The 21,709-nt window shown below is 32.8% G+C and overlaps 2 protein-coding genes across 2 annotated transcripts in view; both read left to right on the top strand.

The window, feature by feature from the left end:
• The window catches only part of LOC134281246 (probable serine/threonine-protein kinase pats1), a 133,591-nt gene that overhangs the window by 45,803 nt on the left and 66,079 nt on the right, over positions 1-21,709 (top strand). The gene's annotated exons all lie outside the window — the stretch shown is intronic.
• LOC134281242 (uncharacterized) lies at positions 8,351-11,560 on the top strand. Its single transcript, XM_062763718.1, has 3 exons — positions 8,351-8,636; positions 8,917-9,033; positions 11,436-11,560. Exons 1-3 carry the CDS (start codon positions 8,480-8,482, stop codon positions 11,474-11,476), a joined length of 315 nt encoding a protein of 104 aa, XP_062619702.1. The 5' UTR covers positions 8,351-8,479; the 3' UTR covers positions 11,477-11,560.

The following is a 21,709-nucleotide window of genomic DNA, read 5'->3' as shown; positions in this document are numbered from 1 at the left end:
ATCTACTGAATGAGAAGAGACAAGGCATTCATATTAAACTTATGTACTAGTATTAATCTGTGAGAATGGCAGGGGTTGTTTTTTACATGTGACCCAGAAATTTGACCTACTTACAAAAAAAATTAAATTGTTATAAATTCATCATTTTGAAAGAGAAAAGTTAGGGCATTCATATTGAATTGCATGTATATTATTACCTGGTATAAGACCTTTCCAAAAAAACCATGACTTTTACTCTGTGACCTTGAAGCCTACCCTACTTTTCAAAAATGTTGCATTTGCTTATAACTTTTGATTGAGATGAGATATGACTCTCACATTTGACATGTACATTAATTGCTTATAAGAATTCAAGGTGTTTCCCAGCTTGCGATGCTTTTTTACCCTTTTTACATTGATGTTTTACATAATTTTCAAAATATTTAACTCTCCTAAAAGATGATTAGGCTTCTGCGTAACAATAAGGAGAATTTCAGGGAAGACAGGGCAAAAAAGTTACTTTTCCACCCCCATGACCCCCCCGGGGAGAAATCTAAATTACAAAACCTTACTGCACATCTACATGACACCACAAACTATCTCCCAAAAGATGATTAGGCTACTGTGTAAAATGTAGGAGAAGTTCAGGGAAGACGGGGCTCTTTGCATAAAAAAACGTCATTTTTGACCCCATATGACCCCTGGGGCAAAATCAAAATTCTGAAACCTTACTGTACATCTACATGACACCACGAACCATCTCACAAAAAGGTGATTAGGCTGCTGAGTAAAATGTTAGAGGAGTTCAGGGAGGATGGGGCTTTTTGCATAAAACATCATTTTTCGACCCCCATTTGACCCCCCTCCGGGGCAAAATCAAAATTCCAAAAATTTACTGCACATCTACATGACCCCACCAACCATCTCCCAAAAGATGATTAGGCTGCTGTGTAAAATGTAAGAGGAGTTCAGGGAAGACGGGGCTTTTTGCATAAAAAACGTCATTTTTCGACCCCAATTTGACCCCCGGGGCAAAATCTAAATTCCAAAACTTACTGCACATCTACCTAACACCACCAACCATCTTCCAAAAGATGATGAGGCTACTGTGTATAATTAGTCAAATGGAAAAATATATTATTTAATTGGAATCACAAAATAGATTGTTATTTCAGGGTCAGGGAGTGGGTAGGGAAATTGGACCCCCCCCCCCCTGGAATTTGCTTTGTTATTTAAACAAGACTATTTACTGAAGCAAATTAAAAATGACTTTGGACATCCTTCCCCTAACCTAGAAAACATTGATCCCACTATCATTATTTTCATTTTGTTTATTCGTTTTCATTTTGTTTCTCCTACTTGTCAGGAAATTCTGGGCTGGAATTTTTTGACTGAGATGTGAGCCCCCCTCCCTACTCCCGAAAAAAAAAAATTCTGGATCTGCACCAGTATTGGCAGTAACTGAATGTCACATCGACAACGGGAGATAACTTCACAATATGAAATTCGTCTAGTGTGGCATGCGATGATCTTTGACCTTTTTTGAACTTTAATCTAATCGTTTGGGTTTATTTTACCCCCACTATACTTAAACATGTACTAACCGACTGCCATAGGTCTTGTCAACTTCATGAAATATAATCCAATTATAACACAAAATGAATTAATCCAATGCACACCAGACTGCAGCATGTGATAATGCTATTCTATTCCGCAAACCTTCGTCCAATCCGTCACCTTATCAGATAAAGTGGCAATCAGCCGAGGTGTGCCGAATGGTGCTTAATCTAAAAATATGATAATGGGTGACGCAACGTGATGTGATGTAGAAATTCACATGTTAACATGTATAGTACAAGAACAAATTTTAAATTAATTCATAACAAACGATGTTTTAACAAAACTTTTCCATCTAGCCTATTCCAAGAAGTATGTGCTGTGTGATTGTGGTGTCGAGGTGGGGGGGGGGGTAGGGTTTGTAAATTTAAAAAGGTCCTATTATGAGCAAAACACTTTTCAAAAATGAGAATTCAAACTGGTATACAAAGAATAAAGCATGTAAAATAAATATAAGTGGTTCTGAGTTATAGGTCACAGGGTCTGACAATTTCATACACAATTTGATGAATACATGTAAATTATAAAATTATTTTTACTTTTTCCTTGGAAAGCCGCCCAATATGCAGGAGCGTGTATTTAGAGACAAACACCTTAAGCTTAGTGCGGGTTTTACTGTCTCATGACAGCATCTAGTTTTACATTGCTGTTGTCTTCACTGAAACACTATACATTGAGTGTCCTATTTTGACATTTAATTAGTGACAAAGTTCTTTGAATAAAAGCTTACAAGCCCTAAAACAAATTTCAGAAAGCGTTCAAACTAGGATTAAATCAATGCACTTGAAAAATAATGACGGAGAAAGAGGGATATAGCCTTTTAAAAATGGCCTACTGTTTTGGATATTACCTTTATCAAGCAAATATGATCTATGTCAAAGATATTTCCTTTCGCAGGTAGGTTAAGGTTACAACCAAATATTCTACATGCCTATATGATATGACGTCATAATAAGCTATATGACATGAGATTTAGAGATAACAAATTCTTTAAATCGATATCTAAGATTCATTTGAGGTCGTAAAAATGAACCAAAATATGCATAGGAATAATATCAACGGAATTTTGTCGTTCATGGACCTCTGTAGTTATCACAGGAGTTACAGACCAGACCCGTGACGTCATAACTGTTGATCATGCAGTAGCAGAGTGAAAGTGAAAAGCAACGAGAATTGACGTAAACAAACACAAGTAATCGGAGTTTAAAAGCATCTAGAATGAATATCATGTGTGATTCTTGTGCGAATAAAGGTATGAATAAGGTATGGTAACATAATTCTGCAATTTCTTCGTAAAATTAAAGTATGGAGGGTGTAATTTGCCGATCAGCCTTTCCTCTGTCGTTCGTAACAAAAAAGAGGTGAAAGTTCAACACTACGCCGCATACCTTGAAACTAAATTTTTGTTTCTATCTAAAGATCTTATTCTTTTGTTTTTGGAAAGTGCTGCTAGAATCGTATGGTTTACGGGAATTGATGCATTTTTTTCGATGTTATGAACAAAATGTAAACATTTTGGTAAGGTTTCGTCCGAAATTGTTGAATAATTATTCCTATAAGAGGACAGTAGGATTCTAGCAGCACCTTTCATGGTACAGAGATGTTTTTACATAACTATTAATATAAATCGGAACTAATTATACCCGGGATAGTGTTTAACTTTTCACTTTTTCATTAAGGCATATTTTCTAATTATAGACGTCACGTGGTGACGTCGTGGTGAAGTGTCTCCTGTAGTATAAGTCCCATTGAAATCTATAAAATGCATAATTATAGTAAAAGTTTTATCCTTGACTTTTCCGATTTATTTCTGTTACATAATTATAAAAAAAGTGTTAATTCGCCGAATTCTGATCCATGTGCTGCCTTAACAAACCCCCGTTACCTATTTGGTTTCTTAATAAACATTATTATTTGTCACTGAACAGATGAAAAAAAAACATTTGAAAATCAGAAACCTGAATTATATACAGTGGCTCCGCGGTAATCCTGATGCCAATAATCCGAATGCCAAACCTTGCGGGTGATATTTATTGGGATCCAATTTTATTCCACGTCTGTCCGTTTCGTTAATCCCAAATTTTGCATTCCGGATCTAGACTGTTTATTACACTACAAAATGTTAAATGACTCGTTTATCCAGACGTTTTCATACTTTTCTTGCAGTAGTGCTAATTATTGTAAAAACATTGTCTGTAGATACAAATTGAAGGCGGTTATATGCGACCTACAAACAATGACGCCAATAATTAGCGCGTGTTGAAACTGTACCTCTAAAGACACACCTCTTTTATATTATTAACCCGAAGATTTTAGCTTATACAATGCATTGGTAAAATATAAATTTGTTCAGAAGATAATTAATTGCTAACCACTCATTAATTCAAGATTAATAATAAATCACGAGAATTTCTTGTAGTATTTGATTTACGTTAGTTTAGCAAAATTTTCCATTTCTCTGATTTACGTAAGTTTAGCAAAATTTTCCATTTCTCAAAACGCACGTTAATTGAAACGGATTTCTACTTCGCACAACACAATTTATAAGGAAACAGAAAATCTTTAAAAAAATATTTTTATATTCAATGATCCAAGAAATACGTAATTGGCCCGAGATATTAATATCAATCATGTTTTTTGCTAGATACTAGGAGTTTATAGAAAAAAAATTAACAGGCCCGTGTTTACATTGAATGTATAGAATATGTACACCGATTACAGTGTTCAGTTACTAAGTTTCCTATGCAGTTGATTTATCTGGTTAGTCATTTGAACATTCTAAATGACGATAACTGAATAATGAATATTTCTACCTGAAATAAGCATAAATACATAAAATGAGAAGCCCGAAATGAAACAGCAACAGATTAAAATTTAGTCAACCCATGTAACTAGACTTCAAATTAAAGTCGGGTAAAGTCCTCTTATGCTAAAAGAAGAAGTCTTGACACAAAATTTGTTTTTCTATGTTTTATAATGTACACTTAATTATATTTTGGCTTTGAATATTTATTTTGTCTTTTAAAATTATGAATTATATTTATTACTAATAGTATATAGTTAATCTACTTAATACCTAGTAAGGCTTCTTTTAAGGTATCTATTGTATGAACAATAAATTTACTAGTCTTCCTTGTGACTTTTACTATTTATTTTCTTAGTTATTGATGCAAATCACTCATATTGCATTAACACTTCATGCAACAAAATAATTAACGGCAGCAGATTTGAGGTGGTGTATCAATTTTTGTTTTAAATTTTAAAAGTTGAAGAAAAATAAACATCTACTCCCAGGAAATAGCATTCTATGTCCTGAAAACCACTTGTATTTATTTGCAATATACTTAATTCGAATTTGGCACAGGTACGAAAATTGTAAAAATACAGTGGATAGATTTTTGTTAAAAATCAAGCAACATTTTTATACATTTCGAACTACAATTGACCAAGAGGTGCGGGAATATGCAGAACATTTGAGATAATTTACAAATTATATTAATAATGTTAGTGGAAGCATTTTGTGGTCCGAATTTCAACCCAAAACTTCAGAAACCTATTAAGTTACAATATAGATCAATTGCACAGAGCCTGGTACCTTGAATTGTTTAACTGACAGACTATATTGGATTTTTAGACTAGTGGGCCTTAACTAGTGAACCTTCGACCTAATGAACCGTAGCTGTTGAAATATTAAAGCCATCACGTTTGTCAAAAAGCTTGGTTGTTAGATTACCATTAACGTCTTCTCAAGTAAAGTATCTAAAATGGAATATTATTAATAAATTATAAATTGCTATTACACACTATCTTTTATTGTATAAGAAAAAGATTCTTTATAAAATATAAAATTTTCCTATTCAGTGCTTGCTATTCTGAACCAGAAACATTTTTGCTAGAATACAGAATGATATGAGTGTTAATGATTGAAATTTATAAATTTATCAGGAAATTAATCGACATAATGCAATATCAAATACCACTAAACCACATAGAAATGTTGAGACTTTGAAATTCCCTGTTTGGTATAGTCATCTGATCAGTTTGGAGTTTGTATAGACGTTTAATATCTTTACAGTTTATTCGATTTCTTTAATTGAACTCTGGAATCAGGAGGTGGGTACTTCTTTTTTATACAATACGCATTTCACATAAAAGAATATCAACCGAGCATATTATTATGGATTAACGAAATGAAATAATCTTAACAAGCCGCTAGTTTTTTCTGTCATCTTTTTAACACAGACAAATGAAAAAAACTAAGCTGTTTATTCTTATTGTGTTTGCTTTTTAATGATAATCAAAAGTAACTCAGGAAAAGAAACGTAAACAAACCTTTGTTTTTCTTTAATTTATGAAAAAAAAATTATCCAAAGAAGAATAATATTTAAGGCAATATAACATTCAACTAACTACAATAGAACATCAAAATTATAGAAAGTAGTTGACTTCAATACTCATGTACGGTTTTTTTTCCCAGAAACGTCAAGTTAGATCAGATATTGGTATTATGAAATCGGCACTATTGTAATTTTAGAGAAGATTATTTTCATTTATAGAATCATCAAATCAATATGCTTTTCAGAATCTATAAATACATGTAGTAACATAAGTCTATATACTGTTACATACCTGATTCTGTTTTATACCAATCAGAAAGCTAAGAAAGATGGATTGATTGATTGATTGATTGATTGGATATTGTTTAATGTCCCTCTCGAGAATTTTCTCTCGTAAAGAGACGTCAATGTATGCCTGTGAAGGGCTTCAAAGTAAGAAATTTAGACCTAAACTCGGCACTCAGGACCATTGGGCAATGAGGTTCTTTATCGTGCAAACGCCTACCGTGACACGGGACCTACGTTTTTTAAGGTCATATCCGAAAGACCTGTGACTTTCACTTCTAGTGACGAGCGCTTGGCAAAGGAACAGTCACTACCTTTGTTTACTTTTAGGTATGACGCGGCGCCGCGAACGAGAATCGAACCCGGGCCTCCTGATCACGAAGCAAACTCTCTACATGTACCACTATGCTATCGTGACCGGTAAAGACTGATAGAAAAGAATAATAAATATTAATACAATTCTTTAAGGGTTGGCAGTCAAGTAAAGAAATGCTATTCGCTGAATTGTTTGACAGCAAGATGTTCCGACCGATCAACCTTTTAACCGTATCAAAATACGCATTTTCTTGATGTGCCTATTTTTTTTCCTGAGAATGATCAAGTCTAGATGTTAAGTCATTGTCTTGATTATTAAAAATCCTGATACTTATATATTTCATTTCACCTCCAATATAGTCTGAAAATTAAGATAATTACGAATCATTTTTTCAGGGTAACGACATAGAGTTTAAACAGTAGTTAACACGTCAAACACAAAATAATCGATTACTCTACAATCTCAATTTGGAGAACAGTTATATATATATATATATATATATATATATATATATATATATATATATATATATATATATATATATATATATATATATATATATATATATATATATATATATCCATTATTCTAAGTTCTCTATGTATAGATATATGAATCTTCTTAATATCGATATATATCTTCTTTTTGTTTCATCAAACTAGAAAATATATTTTCATGATAATTATAAAACATATTTTTTCCGACTTGTACTATTAACAACATTTTTTTTCCATTAAAAGGCAATAGATAAACATAAAAAAATTAGAGAAAACAGCATATTCTTAGGTAAAACTACAGCAATTCCCCTCTCTTTTCTTGTTGTACGGATTCATCTTGTACTTCATTTTCATATAATTTAATTTCATTTGTATTCTCGTCTCTCATTGGTTGATTTCCAAGAAGGAACGCATAACATTTTGTATAATCTGGTTTGGTTTGGGACACGCCCCCTTGACGACCAGCTTAATCATTATATCCATGCAATCCCCTCATTTCCAGTCCTCGGAATCCATGGAAAATTCGAGATTAAATAAATGTACCTTCAACTATAAATAATTACTCGTTTTCACCTCCTGTAAACAAACATCATAGCTGGTAGATCTATGTATCAGTTATTACCTCCCTTCGCTTCAAATTACTTCCGTTACTACGGTTGTATTATTGCGCGGTAAATTTTAACTTATAAAAAGCAACACAATTTTAGATCAAAAGTTGTTTAATTATTTCAAAATTAGATTATAAGGAATGACTTTAATTCTTGGCCATATTATCGAGTATAATCTGGTTTCGGTCATTTTACGCTTTATTATAATCCGCGAAGCGGATTAAAAAGCGTAAACTGATCCAAACCAGATTATACTCGATAATATGGCCAAGAATTAGAGTCATTCCTTAATTATTTGCAATTAGTATTTAAAACCAAGGTTTTATTATTTGAGTTGCATCTTTGACTTTCAGAGGGCTTGGTGATCTACAAATGTCTTTACAAGAAGGATATCTTATTCATTGATGACAGTCAAAGTAAAATGAGGAACTTACAGAAACTTACTTTCATTTTCATAATTATAATTTTCACAAAGGTGCGTACCTATTTTATAACATTACATTTTCTGTAAGCAATATTTAATGTCATCAGACACTCACAAACATACACTTTCCCTGCTTTTTAACAAATCTAAATATGTGCCCTGCCCAATTGCATTGTGTCAAATCATATATTTCTACTTGACCGAGACTAGCCAAAAAATTACTTACCCTATATACTTAAGAAACTTCATAAAATATACTACTTCTAGTAGTAAAAGTTAAATGAATCTAAAACAAAAGATCAATCATATGTTACTTCTGTCATTTGAAGGATAGCGTGATTTGTGACGACCGAATTTGTGACATTTTGAAAGAAACTGTAAAAGTAGTAGGATCATGTCCTAAAAATAGAAAAGAAATGGAAGAGGTTTCCAGGCGCAAGAACTGCCAGCAATATGTTGAAGAAGCCAAACTCAAAAATTGCAGGGACTATGGAAAGATACAATACCACTGCGTAATTAATTCTTTTGGAAATCAATCGCTTGAGGTGTGTGCACCAGAGAAAATAATTTTTGGTAAGTAGGACAGCTTAAATTAATTTAAGTATAAGAAAGAAAGGAAAGCAGATGTTGTGGAAATAAAGCTTAGTTTTAGTTTTATCGGAAATCAAATGCATGAATAGTTCCTTAAGTTGAAATAAACCAAAAATTTGGAACTGAAAAAACGAAAAAAAAAAAAAAAGATTGTAGTAGACAGAAAATCTATGCACTGGTAAGTTTGACATGATGCAAACAAAATATTATAAATAAAAACAGTCAGTACTTAAAAGTTTCAAATTTTTCTTTGTTTTCCTAGGGTTTTGCACAGAATTCAATCAAGAGATAGGAAAAATCCTTGCTAATTACTATTTGGACTGCACAACTTTCATGCCACCCTGCGAAAAAAAGTATTACTCATCTAATGCATATCTATGTACGTACAATGTTTTCCATCACTTTATTAAAACCTACCTTATATACATAAATGGATGTTTGTCTTACATACATAGACTAAGTATTTACAAATTACCAAAAAAGAGTCATTTACATCAATCACAAGTTTTAAATCGATGGCCGAGTCAACTGGGTGCACTTCATATGCAAATAAATACTGGGTTCTGATTCTTTACTTGGATGGTTGAGTCAACCGAATCCAGTTTGGGTGGTTTAGTATAATAGGGAGGTCACCTTGGGGTGTGCGATTCGGGTTCTGATGGGGAGATAGAGAATGAGACCTTAAAAATCAAGTCCCCGATGAGAAAATGATTCTCGAACGGGACGACCGTTCACGGTAGCTCAGTCGGTAGAGCGCTCGCTCCGTGATCGGGAGGTCGAGAGTTCGTATCTCGGCCGCAACTGACCTAGTCGTTAAAATTGGTAGCAACTGTTCCTTCGCCATGCGCTCGGCTCTTTGAAGTGAAAGTTGCGGGTCCTTCGGATGAGACCTTAAAAACCGAAGCCCCGTGTCAGCGGCAGGCGTTAGCACGATAAAGATACTGCTCAATAGCCCTGAGTGCCGAGTAATAGTCAAAATTTGAAGCCCTTCACCGACGCAAGGTGACGTCTCCATATGAGTTAAAAATTCTCGAGAGGGACGTTAAACATTATACAATCAATCAATCGACAGGATGTAAAATAACATAGAATCAATAAATTATTACCGCATCATCGATCCCCTAAGCCACTAGCCATATTCAAGTATTACAAAGTATGTTTGATTTTAAACCAAGCAATCCAGAAAATTCAAATTGGAAAATGTATATCATTGATCGACTGACAAATGAAATGTAAAGTGGCTAGTCTTTAAACTGTGGGGCAACTTTATGAAGCCAGGCATTGCTACCATTAGTTTTTCGTGTGTTCTATGTCTTCGATTTCTTGAAAGCTTGCACTGCTTCTGTGTGAGAGGTTCTTGGTTTTACTCTTTACACCTGACGAAAAAAAGAATAAATATCAAAAATCAGAGTGATAGCGTTAAGGGTTGGTCCATACTTTCACACAATTCTGTCAAGCTAATTATGGTTTATTCGCATACATTTAGTAACTCATAAACCCACGAAATCACCCATACAAGACGTATCTTTGCAGGATAATTGTCATGTCTCAAAGTGTTTACCTTTCGAATTTGAAGAACCAAAATTGAACACCCTTCGTACATGTACCTAGAGTTTTGAATATCAAGTTTATCAATCATTCTCTGCAAAATAAAAAAAAAAAAAACGAAAATATAAAAAGGTGAAATAGACTTAAATCAATAAAAAATAGATATAAAGTTAGTTTGTTAAAAAATTTTATAAATCTTCAAGTCCATAAAGGCAATTAAGAACAGAGTGCAAAGTGTTTATTTTCATAAAAATGTATAGTTTATGCTTTGTATGCAAAATGACACGATGATAAACAAATATAGTCTTGCTATATTATTAACAATCATCCAAAAAGAATTTGATTTCAACAAACAAGCGATAATCAGAATTTTATGTTGGTGTACAAAATCAAACCTGGATCCATTAAGACATGGACCATCCTTAAGTATTGACATGATAGTCAATTGTGAAGAAAAGACAAGCATGTGTTCTAATATTTCATGTTTTATATTTTCTTATTTATAGATGTTTTAAGATCTATTAAAAAATAGAAAAACAAAAAGTTGACCGCACATTTGATTTTTTCAGGTGTTTTTGTAGTAAGACCTCGTGCTATATGAAAATAATAACAGATGTATAAAATAAGTATCATCATAACTTTTTCACGTGAGTAAAATCTTATAGTCGGCATTAGATTTTGCAATTTTTCTAGAATATGACCTCGTTTTTTTTAGTCATGATAACATATGTCTAAATTTAGTATCAGTAAAATTGTTTTACGCGACAACATTTAGGGTATATTCGATTAAGCGACACGAGTTACAAGAGTTTTAAATAAAACAAGACATCTTCGACACGGGTGACCAACCCGTATCACGTGAGTTTACAAATCAGTTTATCCTGAGTAACTGATTAAAAAATAAGAGAAGTGAATTTGCATTGTAAATCTCAAGCTAAACTGTTTGTTTCTGCATCTAGTTGACAGTGTTTGTCTAAGACCATTAATATAGTCTGCAATATTGTTCCTAATATTTTCCCTCTTTTTTGGTTTCCAGGTTAATCTCCTCAAATCACCATTGTGGGATCATCAGTTTTTATTTTTTTAAAGAAGTTTATCCAGTTTTTTTCTCTGCCTGAACTTCTGGCCCCGTTTAACAAAGGAACTTACGACTAAAATGATTTTATTTTCTTTTCAGAAAAAAATGCCTGTAATAATGAAGAAATTATTATAACTATATCTCTATACTTGCAGACAAAGGGTGTTATAACTACAGCAACAATATGAAAGTGTGAGTACATAAAGACGCTTTTCACTAATAGATTTTGATCTGACCTTACATACAATGATGCAGTAAACGGAAATCTTTTACGTCTGCATAAAATACGTGGATTGTTTGCCATTATTTAATAAGATGTTTCCCCAGGTTCACCGTTTGTTATCAATTAGATCTCTTCGTCCGATTGTAATGAATAAAATATAATTTTTGATTTTTTTTGTGAAAAACAATTCTCCATGCATTTGGAACATTTTTACTTTCGTAAAATTATCTTCTTAGATTTTTAAAAAAGACACTGTGCAGTTAAGGTTCCAGATGGAAATAATGACAAATTCTAAAGATAAATAGAAGATATTCAATGTTTTGTAGTTGAATATGGAATTTATTTCACGAGTGGAGCAGGATTTTTTTGTTAATTTCACGAGTGCGAACAATTCAAAGCTAGATGTAAATAACAAATGTTTTATTTTTTATAGAGACTTGTCACATGATGTGGTAGTCACGTAATTTTAGTGAATAACCTAGCAGTATTAAGACCATCATTTAATTCCAAAATTACAATAGTAGAATTAAAAAAGAAGTGATTTGATGTACAATTCTTTTCAGCCTTCTGTTTAGTTTGTGAAAAGTGCTATAAACAAATGTATACAGATTTTAAAACAACTTCAATTAATTTTTACATAATTGTACATAATGTATCCTAACGTCATATTCCATGAGGGCGTGATATCAGAAAATGTTCATGAATTTCTTAACAAAGAACGCACGTTTTTTGGAAGTAATAATAATGAATGATTAACACTGATATTACATGAAGTTTTTAATTTCAGTCGCACAGAATTTCAGAGAGGTACGTTGCATGCATATCTATTTACATAGACATTATTTCCTGAGCTAAAAGCTGAAGCGAGCTTTTCCGATCACATTTTGTTTGTAGTCCTCTGTCTGTCTTTCCGTCTCTCTGTAAACTTTTTATATTTTCGACTTCGCAAAAACCACTGGGCCAATTACAACCAAGCTTGACACAAAGAATTCATAGGAGAATGTTATTCAAGTAATTTTTTTAAAGAAGCATCTGGCCTTTTTCCAGGGGGAGATAATCAAAAAATAGTAAAAATGGTTGTGTGTATGAAAAATCTTCTCAAGAACCACTTGGTCGGGAAAGATATAACTAATTTAGAAGCATCATCAGGTAGTGTTAATTTAAGTATGATTAAATCCTGACCCCTTGGGGTAGGGTAAGAACACAATGAACGACCAAAGTTTTACATAGGAATATAAAGGAAACGTTTTTAAATAATCTTCTCCTGAAGAATAAAAAGCCACCACTGGATATATTTATATCGAATCATCCTCAGGTGGTGTAGGTTAAGTTTGTTCAAATCATGATCCCCAGGGGTAGGTTGTGGCCACAACAGACGATCAGAGTTTTACATAGGAATATATAGGAAACATCTTTAATAAAATATTTTCTTCTGGAGAACAATAAGCCATGGCTAGTCATATTTATATGAAAGCATTCTCAGGTAGTGTAGATTCAAGTTTGTTCAAATCATGATCCCTTGGGTTAGGGAGACGCCAAAATGAAAATTCAGACTGATAGGAAAAAGCCACAGTTATTCAAAGAAATATTTAAGCATTCATAATATAGATTTAATGGAATTGAAATTAAAAAACCCTCTCCCCTTTAGGGGTAGGTCAGAAATACTTATGCATCTATGCTTTTCACTACTGGATGGATTTTTGGTTTTTTTCCCAGTCACAGTTCTGATCAGGTGAGTGATACGGTCGACGGGCCTCTTGTCAAAGTAAGATACAACTACATTGTATACATGTATATATGGCAAGTAAGAAAATTAAGATAAGTTGAAAATTGATTATAATTTCAGAAAAGGCTTCGAGACATAATAATCTGAAAACTGAAAGGTTCTGTTGTATGGCGATTTTTTTATGTACGCATGCATTACATAAAATTTGATTTCTGATTTAGGCTTAATTTGTGTTTAAACATACCCTTATTTTTTAAATTCTTTACTAAATCCCATTCGAAGAGGGCACTACCCTTCATTTAAATAATCTTAAATTCCTCTTACTCAAGAATACCCTTTTGTTAAGTAAAATTGAATTTTGTTCAGTTGCATTTGGAAACTAATGGAGAATTAGCTGCAATAATGTAGCCCTCTCCCTTTATTTTTATTTTTTTTTTGAAGAGGACTACAACTCCTTAGGATCTCCATAATGGCGCAGAGCGGCAGCGAAACGCTCCCGCACGTATTTCAGCTCAAATTGTCGTAAACAGCAATTTATTTATATGTCTTACCTGAACTTCCAAATTGTAGTTATCCCAGACATAAATCGGTCCAAAATTATACAGAACAATCCATATATCAGTATTTATCGTGTATGTCAACATCACAACTTAAATTTATCCGCCATGTTTACTGACCTTGACAGATTATATTTTGGGACAGCCAATGAGATTAAGGATCTATAGGGAGCGGATTTCTTTGGAATTACCTTATTTTAAGCCTAAATATCAATGTTTACGAAAAAATGTCACATGGAATAGCTTTATTCATCGATGCTTAGTGTTACTATTCATCACTATTATTTAGAAACATCGACATTTGCTTTATTGAGTTATTCGAAATTTCAAGCGCAAGTCTCACTACGTTACGCGTGAACTGTCATGGCTGCTGAAAAAGCGAGAAGAAATCATACAGATTTATTTTACATGGTTTTCGCGTTTAACGAGCTATGATGTCGACAGTGAATAAAAATTTTGTCTTATTAGAAGTAAGTTGAATGTAAAAACAATTTATTCGGCCTGCAGTCGCTCGTAATATATAATAAAATATTTTTGCACCATTACGGAGATGCTATGGAATTGTAGCCCTCTCCAGAAAACATCAGATAAAAAAAATCGGAGAGGGCTACATTATTGCAGCTAATGGAGAATGTGAAATTTTTGACGACATGTGATAGAGAACATACGACAGACGGTAGCCAGACACCCTTATATTAGCAAACCTCACTTAAGCCTTTAACAAAGGTTAGCTGTAATGTATCAGCTTTGTATTGAAAAAATGCAGTAATCAAAGGAATATCCTCTCCTAAATAATTTCTCAATTTATTGCCAATGTCATAACTCTAAATAAAACTAACATTTAATTAAATATTTCCTTTCAATAAATTCAGGTATTGATTTATTTGTTTAAAATTGATCATGGATAAATGCATTTTGTTAATAAATCTTTCCAGGTAACCTAGACAGTAAAACAATTCAGACTCAAAGGAACTTCAGTAGTAGGGAAACGACAACAAAGACCGCCACAGCCAAAATTCAGACCAAAATTCAACACTTAGAAACAGGTTACGATAAATTTAAAAGAATGAATTAAAATTATATAGAGCGGTTGTTTTGAAAGGGTAATATGACATACTTAATTTTTGCAATGTAAATCATGTTTAAGAACCCCATTCATTTATTTTGACTATTTAATATAAAAAAGAAGCAGCAAGTTATATATGTACCTTTAAGATGTGTCATTCGTAAAAAGATGTAGTACTTAAGTTCCAACAAATTTGATGTTGCACTTTGTATATCTGAAGATCTTTCTTCTTAAATTCCTCCCATCACAAGAAATTAATGGTCGACAATCAATCTTGTTTCTTGTGACTTTTCGAGCAGTTTTAATATTGAATTGGGTATGATTTTCATTCTTTAATTGAAATACTTTATAACATTGAATTGTCATGAATAGTTTTGAAGATTGAAGTTTGCGTTTTCTTAAAAAAAAATGACAATTGACATATCTTCATTTGTATCATGTATTGGTCACATTGATGTGTAATTTGACGAAATTTCCCCTCCAGGTAAACTAGACAGTACAATTGTTCACACTCAAAGGGACTTCAGTAGTAGAGAAACAACAACAATGAACGCCCTATCAAAGTTGCAGACTAAATTCAAACATTTCGAAACAGGTAATATAACAAGTAAAACGTGAGAAAAGTAAATAAAAAAACTTTTATTAATTAATCTTAACATTACAGGTTTAAAAGTAAAACTTTTTTTTTTAAATTATTTATTAAAAAGCACGACATTTGTTACATGTACATGTACCCTACAAAGAGCAGAAACCAGGCCTCCATTCTTAATACACATGTAAAAGGTGTGATGTTTAAATGAATATACGACTTTATTAACTACATCTGACGAGTAATGCATGTATAATTAAAGTTTTCAATATAATTTTCAGTTAAAACTAGAGGTATTATGAGCAAACAGCTCGCTAATTGTTACCCCCACCTCTAATATGTATAAAATTGCAGTACCTATGTTTTACTGTGGGAAACCCAAAATGTGCGTCGGACCAAATGAAAAATAGGAGGTGCACAATGGAATACGTAATAAAGATTCTTTGAAAGTTTCATTAAATTTTACTCAGTGGTATAAGAGGAGTTGTGGTAAAGAGATGGGTATCCCAAAGCGTAACAGACGGACAGACGTACAGACAGAGGGACGTGCCGACAACTATATACCATCCCGCTGTTCAAGCCGGGGGTATAATAAAAATCGGATTCTTCGGCAGTTTACTAATTCTGATTTCGTTTGAATGAAATAAATGAATGACAAATTGAATAAAATAGTATATATGATACGGATGTGGCTCCAAGAATAATAGCACCATTGCTATAAAATTAAAAGGAATCAAAATTTTTGTACTTATCAATTTTACGCATATTGATTCAATATTTTATTATTTTCTTTCAATATTAATTGAAAGGAAAACAAAAAAGGCAGGGTAAACTTGAGATGTGAAATGATTTTGTTTTTCCTTTTGTATTTTCTAGTTTTTCTATCTAACGTTTAAAATCATCTTTAATAAAGATGCAGTAAAAAAATCAATTCGACTTAGTCTCATAATTTGTCACAAAAGTAAAAATTTGAAATTTTCATTATCTTCAATGTCTCCATTGCGCATTTGACTTCTTTCTCTTTTGCATAACCTTTATCAGTTTGTTTATCATACCACTTGGTATATTTTAAACCTATTCAACAAGAGAATCCTTTGTTGAAAGGGACCATCTTCTGAATTTCGAACCATGTCTTCTTTCATTTCAAGGAGAAAAAAGTCGAGTGGGAAAATATGATGATTTGCAAGAAAGTCTTGATAAGCCCAGGCTATCAATGTATCGGAGGTAAGGGGTAAAGCACGCCGACAAAATTATGCAAACGGTGCGTGTATGCGCCAGTGAGAGGAAACCCAACGTAAAGTTGAAGCTGAAAGATACACATTGTGCTGTCGGATTCTTTTAATTTTGTGGTAAAAGTAAAGGTTATGTTAACATGCTATATAAATAGCAGTTTTATTGAAGTGCATTGGGGATTAAACAGGTGGTAGGACGAATAAACCAATCTGGACGTGGCTGTGTTTCGCGTAAACATCATTGTCATGATTGATTGAAAACCATTCAAGGTCTTCTCTGACGACGGTTAAGACGCTATTAGGGGGAAACTGTACTGAAAGCTTTTGTTGCTTTTTTTCCTTTTTAAGCAAAGCAAAAACCAAACCCCATGGAACTTTTTTAACTTTTAGAAGTTTGCAAGACAGGCATTTCGTCTAAAAATATAAAAAAAAACAATTTGTACGTCATAGATTTCGCGGTTTACATGAAATAGTCTGAAGACTGATTTGGTGAATAGTGTCCAAGATTCTCATTTAACCAATTTTTATAATTTTTGGTCATGCAATAAACAAATTTGCATATTACGTTTTTCCCTTTCTATATATATGTATTAAAATATTTAAATAATTATTTGATATACAATAAACACTAAGTCTGTCTTCGCACGAAAACAAAGTTGAATTACCGTGACTATACATTCAAGCAACTGTTCTTCCATTCATCCAAAAATCTTTCAAATCTTTACATAATTCATACCTTTTATTTCATGCAACACCCACGGAAAGCACTAGAAAACAAACAATACCGTTTATTATATAGTCTATTTTATATTCCCCATATAATGTATACAAACGTTCATAACACTACATATTCACTGGATTTGAGGCCATATTCATCAGTAGGTCATTGCGCGTGCAGCGGCATTGTGACGTCACAATCGAATCCTCAAACAACTTTGTAAACAATGGTTGCAACGGCTGCAGTGAGCTACGTAGCTGAGCTGGAAAAATATCATACAAACCTACTGCAGAATTATTTGTTAACATTTAATAATTTGCTTGTTTTCATCTTCACTTGTAAAACACCCATTATCCCCGTTATATATCCAAAATGTCGTCCAAAAATTTCTTGGACAATATTGATGATTACTGATACATTGATGAAATTTATTTTCAATGATTTCTTGTTTCATTTCTCAATATTCAAGTTTTGATAAGAAAGGACCAATATTATACAATTATTGACTTCATTGTAGGTCGATATGTGGTTATAAGAACTCATGACAATTGATATTGACCGAAGACACAGAAAGTGATTGCGACCAAGCCTTCGAGGTCGCTATCATTTTCTGTGTATGAGGTCAATATCAATTGCCATGAGTCCTTATAACCACATATTGATCGTTCACTGAAGTCCATAATAGTTATATCATATAATCACACAAAGTGAATGCACTGACACAGTCCTAACTGAATGGACGTGGCTGTCATTACGTCAAAATGTTTAAGAACACGCTTCTTATATTATGACGTCACGTTTTACTTAACTTCAGTGCAACTGAACGGCGTAACGTACAATATCATTTTCCGCCGACGCGCTTTCGCGTCGCTATCGCAAAAGAGGAATATCACGTGACATACTTTCAGCCAATGAAAACAATAAAAATAATCTTATTTAATATTTATATTTTTATCATCAGATTAGATACAAAATAGACACTTAATCATACCGGGGCACTGAAATGCAAATCCTTGACGTTACGCGACTTCAAGAGATCAAGACAAGTAACTTTATTTTTTTAAAATAAGGACCGTTAACTCAATATTTTTTTTTACATCACTTTACCCAGTCATGGAAAGTGTGCACAAACTGTCCAGGTTTCATATACATAAACATTTAAGAGTTCCTATCTCAGATCCTGCAAATCATCAAACCTTTGTCCACGTTAAAAATTCTTTATTTCAGGATATAAGACAGCATCACATTACGAAATCCATTTATTTAGCACTTCATCTAGGAATGATGGCCTTCCTTCACGCAAGTATCATCTTCCTGAATGAAAAAAAAAATTGCTAGGGCAGAAATACAAAAAATACCAAAAAAAAAAAACGGAAAAATGTCACTATATTTGGCGCTTTTCCAACAAATATCCATATTGTCCATTAGTAAAATTTGAAAACTTTTGAAATGACCCCCTTAAAAAATCGGGATGGTAAACATTCGAATTTTCATCTTTGAAAAATAAATATAACAATAAATACAACAGCAAAAATTAAATTAATTATAAAAATTATCAAAACTCCAAATGCAGAAATAATTAGACTCAGCCTTTTTGAATTTTAGTTTGTCCACAAACTTTACTGACATCCCTCGTACATGTTGTAATTCATCTGAAACAGGCTATAATTAGTTATGAAGACACTAAGAGGGGTAATACGGTAATATGTGAGGTCCTTGAAAAAAATCCATATTTCGCCTCGCCCAATATGCATTTTTTTAAGGACCCCACATATTTCCGTATTACCCATCTAAGTGTCTAAATAACGAATTTATCCTGCCGATGGTTCTCTAAAAGATTAAATATTAATAGTATCAATAAACCGCTGAACGTCCAAGCAAGACGTTCTACATCCATTGTACGTTGTTGTCAGACGCACTTTGACGTCAGTTATGAAGCTCCATGCGGGTCACGTGAAAGCAGTATATTGATTGTTTGGTTGGTAAATTTTTAATATATGGTGGGTAGGTCACATGGAGGGGGCACATAAGCAATTTGAGGTGGGTAGACGGCATAACATCGTTTCATGCAGTATTGCTCTCGGCCAATGAAATTTCACGATTTTTATCGGAGGCAGGATAATCTCACCTATCGTGGCCTATTCCTTTTTTTGATTGCTTGGCTTCAAGATTTACTTTCAGTAAACGTCGTTTAAGTATGAATGTATTTATATTTCAAAACATTGACGCTTTCTTTTATGTGAACACTTTAACCAAGAACGACAGCTTGTATGAAAGGAGATTATTCAGTTTGAAAATCACTTATTATTTACGTGAAAACCAAGTGAAAAAAATTTTATCCATCATTTGCGATGTATTATGTCATGGTGGTGGAATACCATGGAAAAGAACGGTAACAGATGGGTCGGCATAACTGGGGGGTCAGCAGGGTCAGCAGCTAAATACAGAGGCATATGGAGGCATTGCACTGGACCCTATGTGTTAGTGAGCACAATGAGGATAGTTGAGGAAAAACAACTTGCTTGGGGAAAATTACAAACAAGAATTATCTATTTTTCCATGTTACATAAATATAGCTTTAATCCCCATTAAATATGACGTTATATGGTGTGGTAACTTAATTTCTTTCAAAAGACGACACAATTGATAGTAGATTAGAATAGAATAATGTTAAACATAGATCTCGTCTGACTAATTCTTTTCTTTCGAAATAGTAGATGCATGTGCATTCTCTATCAATATCCTTTGGTTTTTTGATTGTGCGCCGTAAGACCATACCCACTGCAGATTCAAACATCATAATATCTATTTTTTTGTTTCGATTATATAAAACAAAAATTAAAATGTACATGTACTAAATTATATATTAAACATTTGCTAAAATTTCAGCGACCATTATTTTTTTAGATAAATGATTTGTGATTTTATAGGACAGACCTCGTATCTACGCTCTAGTAAAGAACGCAGCACAGTTAAGGTTACAAAAAGGAGGCGGAGCCTTATTTGTACGGGAAAACTTGACTATGACATCATACACAATATACGTCATACAACATTACTTTAAAATACCACAAAATGAGTTTATCTGCTAATTTAACCAATACAAAATCATCAAACTACATAAAAACTTACTACAGCGTGTTGTTTTGTCGTTAGTTAAATCCAACAAGTTATAAACAAGTCACTGATCGCAATACACTTGTCAATATGACGTCTTTTCTTACAACTTGACGTAGTTTTATGCAGTGAGAGACAGATTAAGTAATATTTTCTCAACAAAATATGTATTCTTTAATTAAATAAAATATTTTTTTCAGATATTTATGGGCCAATGACTTGAATTTAATGTCCTCTTCACTATTTCATTAATATATTTCCTGTCCATTACGTATTTAATTGACACTATCGTATATTTGTATGCAAGTACATCGGAGGGTAATGTAGGGGGTCTTTATAAATCGAACTAGCGCAAGGGCATACACTCTATGGAATCAAAGTAAGGTTCTACATTCCAACTATAAAACAATTAAGGTATCTGAAAAGTGCTGAGATTCTGATGAAATCTTAAAAACAATTTAATTATATCAACATTTCATGCCGCTGACCAGCAAAAAATATAGCATTCGGTCATAGAAGTATAATTTTAACAATGCAATTGCAGAATCTAGACAGGAACGCAGCACTTTTTAGAAACTACAATGTGTGTTGAAAATATTTATATACTAAACTTGGAAATTTAACTTGGTTAAGCCCTTGCATTAGTGATATTTATATGTAACATCAATACTTCAAGTCAATGTGCTGAAATCGCGTGACTGCCGCATCACGTGACTAGTCTAAATATAAAATATAATCGTCCTCGTATGTTGTTATCAATCATGATTACAATTATCCGATATAAATAATGTACTAAAAATAATCGCCATCCTGATTACGTATACATTTTTAAATAGAAAATTTAGTCGATATTCCCATCGCGCACCTTAACTGTACTGTGAATCCATGTAAGAAATTCTTTTACATCTTCTATCCCACTTTCCTTCTGTAAGAAGTGATACTGAAGAACCGTGAAGTCAACTGCCGTCTCGTAGGACCTGTTTGTCATAACAACCCAAACTATTAAAATGACTTGATAGATTAACTCAACCTTTCAGGAAAGATGTATTTGAACCGTCATTTTTTTCCTACTTTTTATGAAATTTATTTTGGGTTTGAAATTTTAGCCCTTTAACCAAAGTTTGGAGGACCTTCTTCTTTGTTGTAGAACTCAAAAATGCATGAACTTTGAGTGCTGAAATTTAACCATAAGAAATACCTA

This window comes from Saccostrea cucullata, unplaced genomic scaffold (genome assembly GCF_032062105.1).
Source record: "Saccostrea cucullata isolate Sc308-1 unplaced genomic scaffold, CSIRO_AGI_Scuc_v1 ctg644, whole genome shotgun sequence".
NCBI lineage: Eukaryota > Metazoa > Mollusca > Bivalvia > Ostreida > Ostreidae > Saccostrea > Saccostrea cuccullata.
Note: the sequence above shows the minus strand (reverse complement) of the source record. Positions and strands in the feature narration are given on the sequence as shown.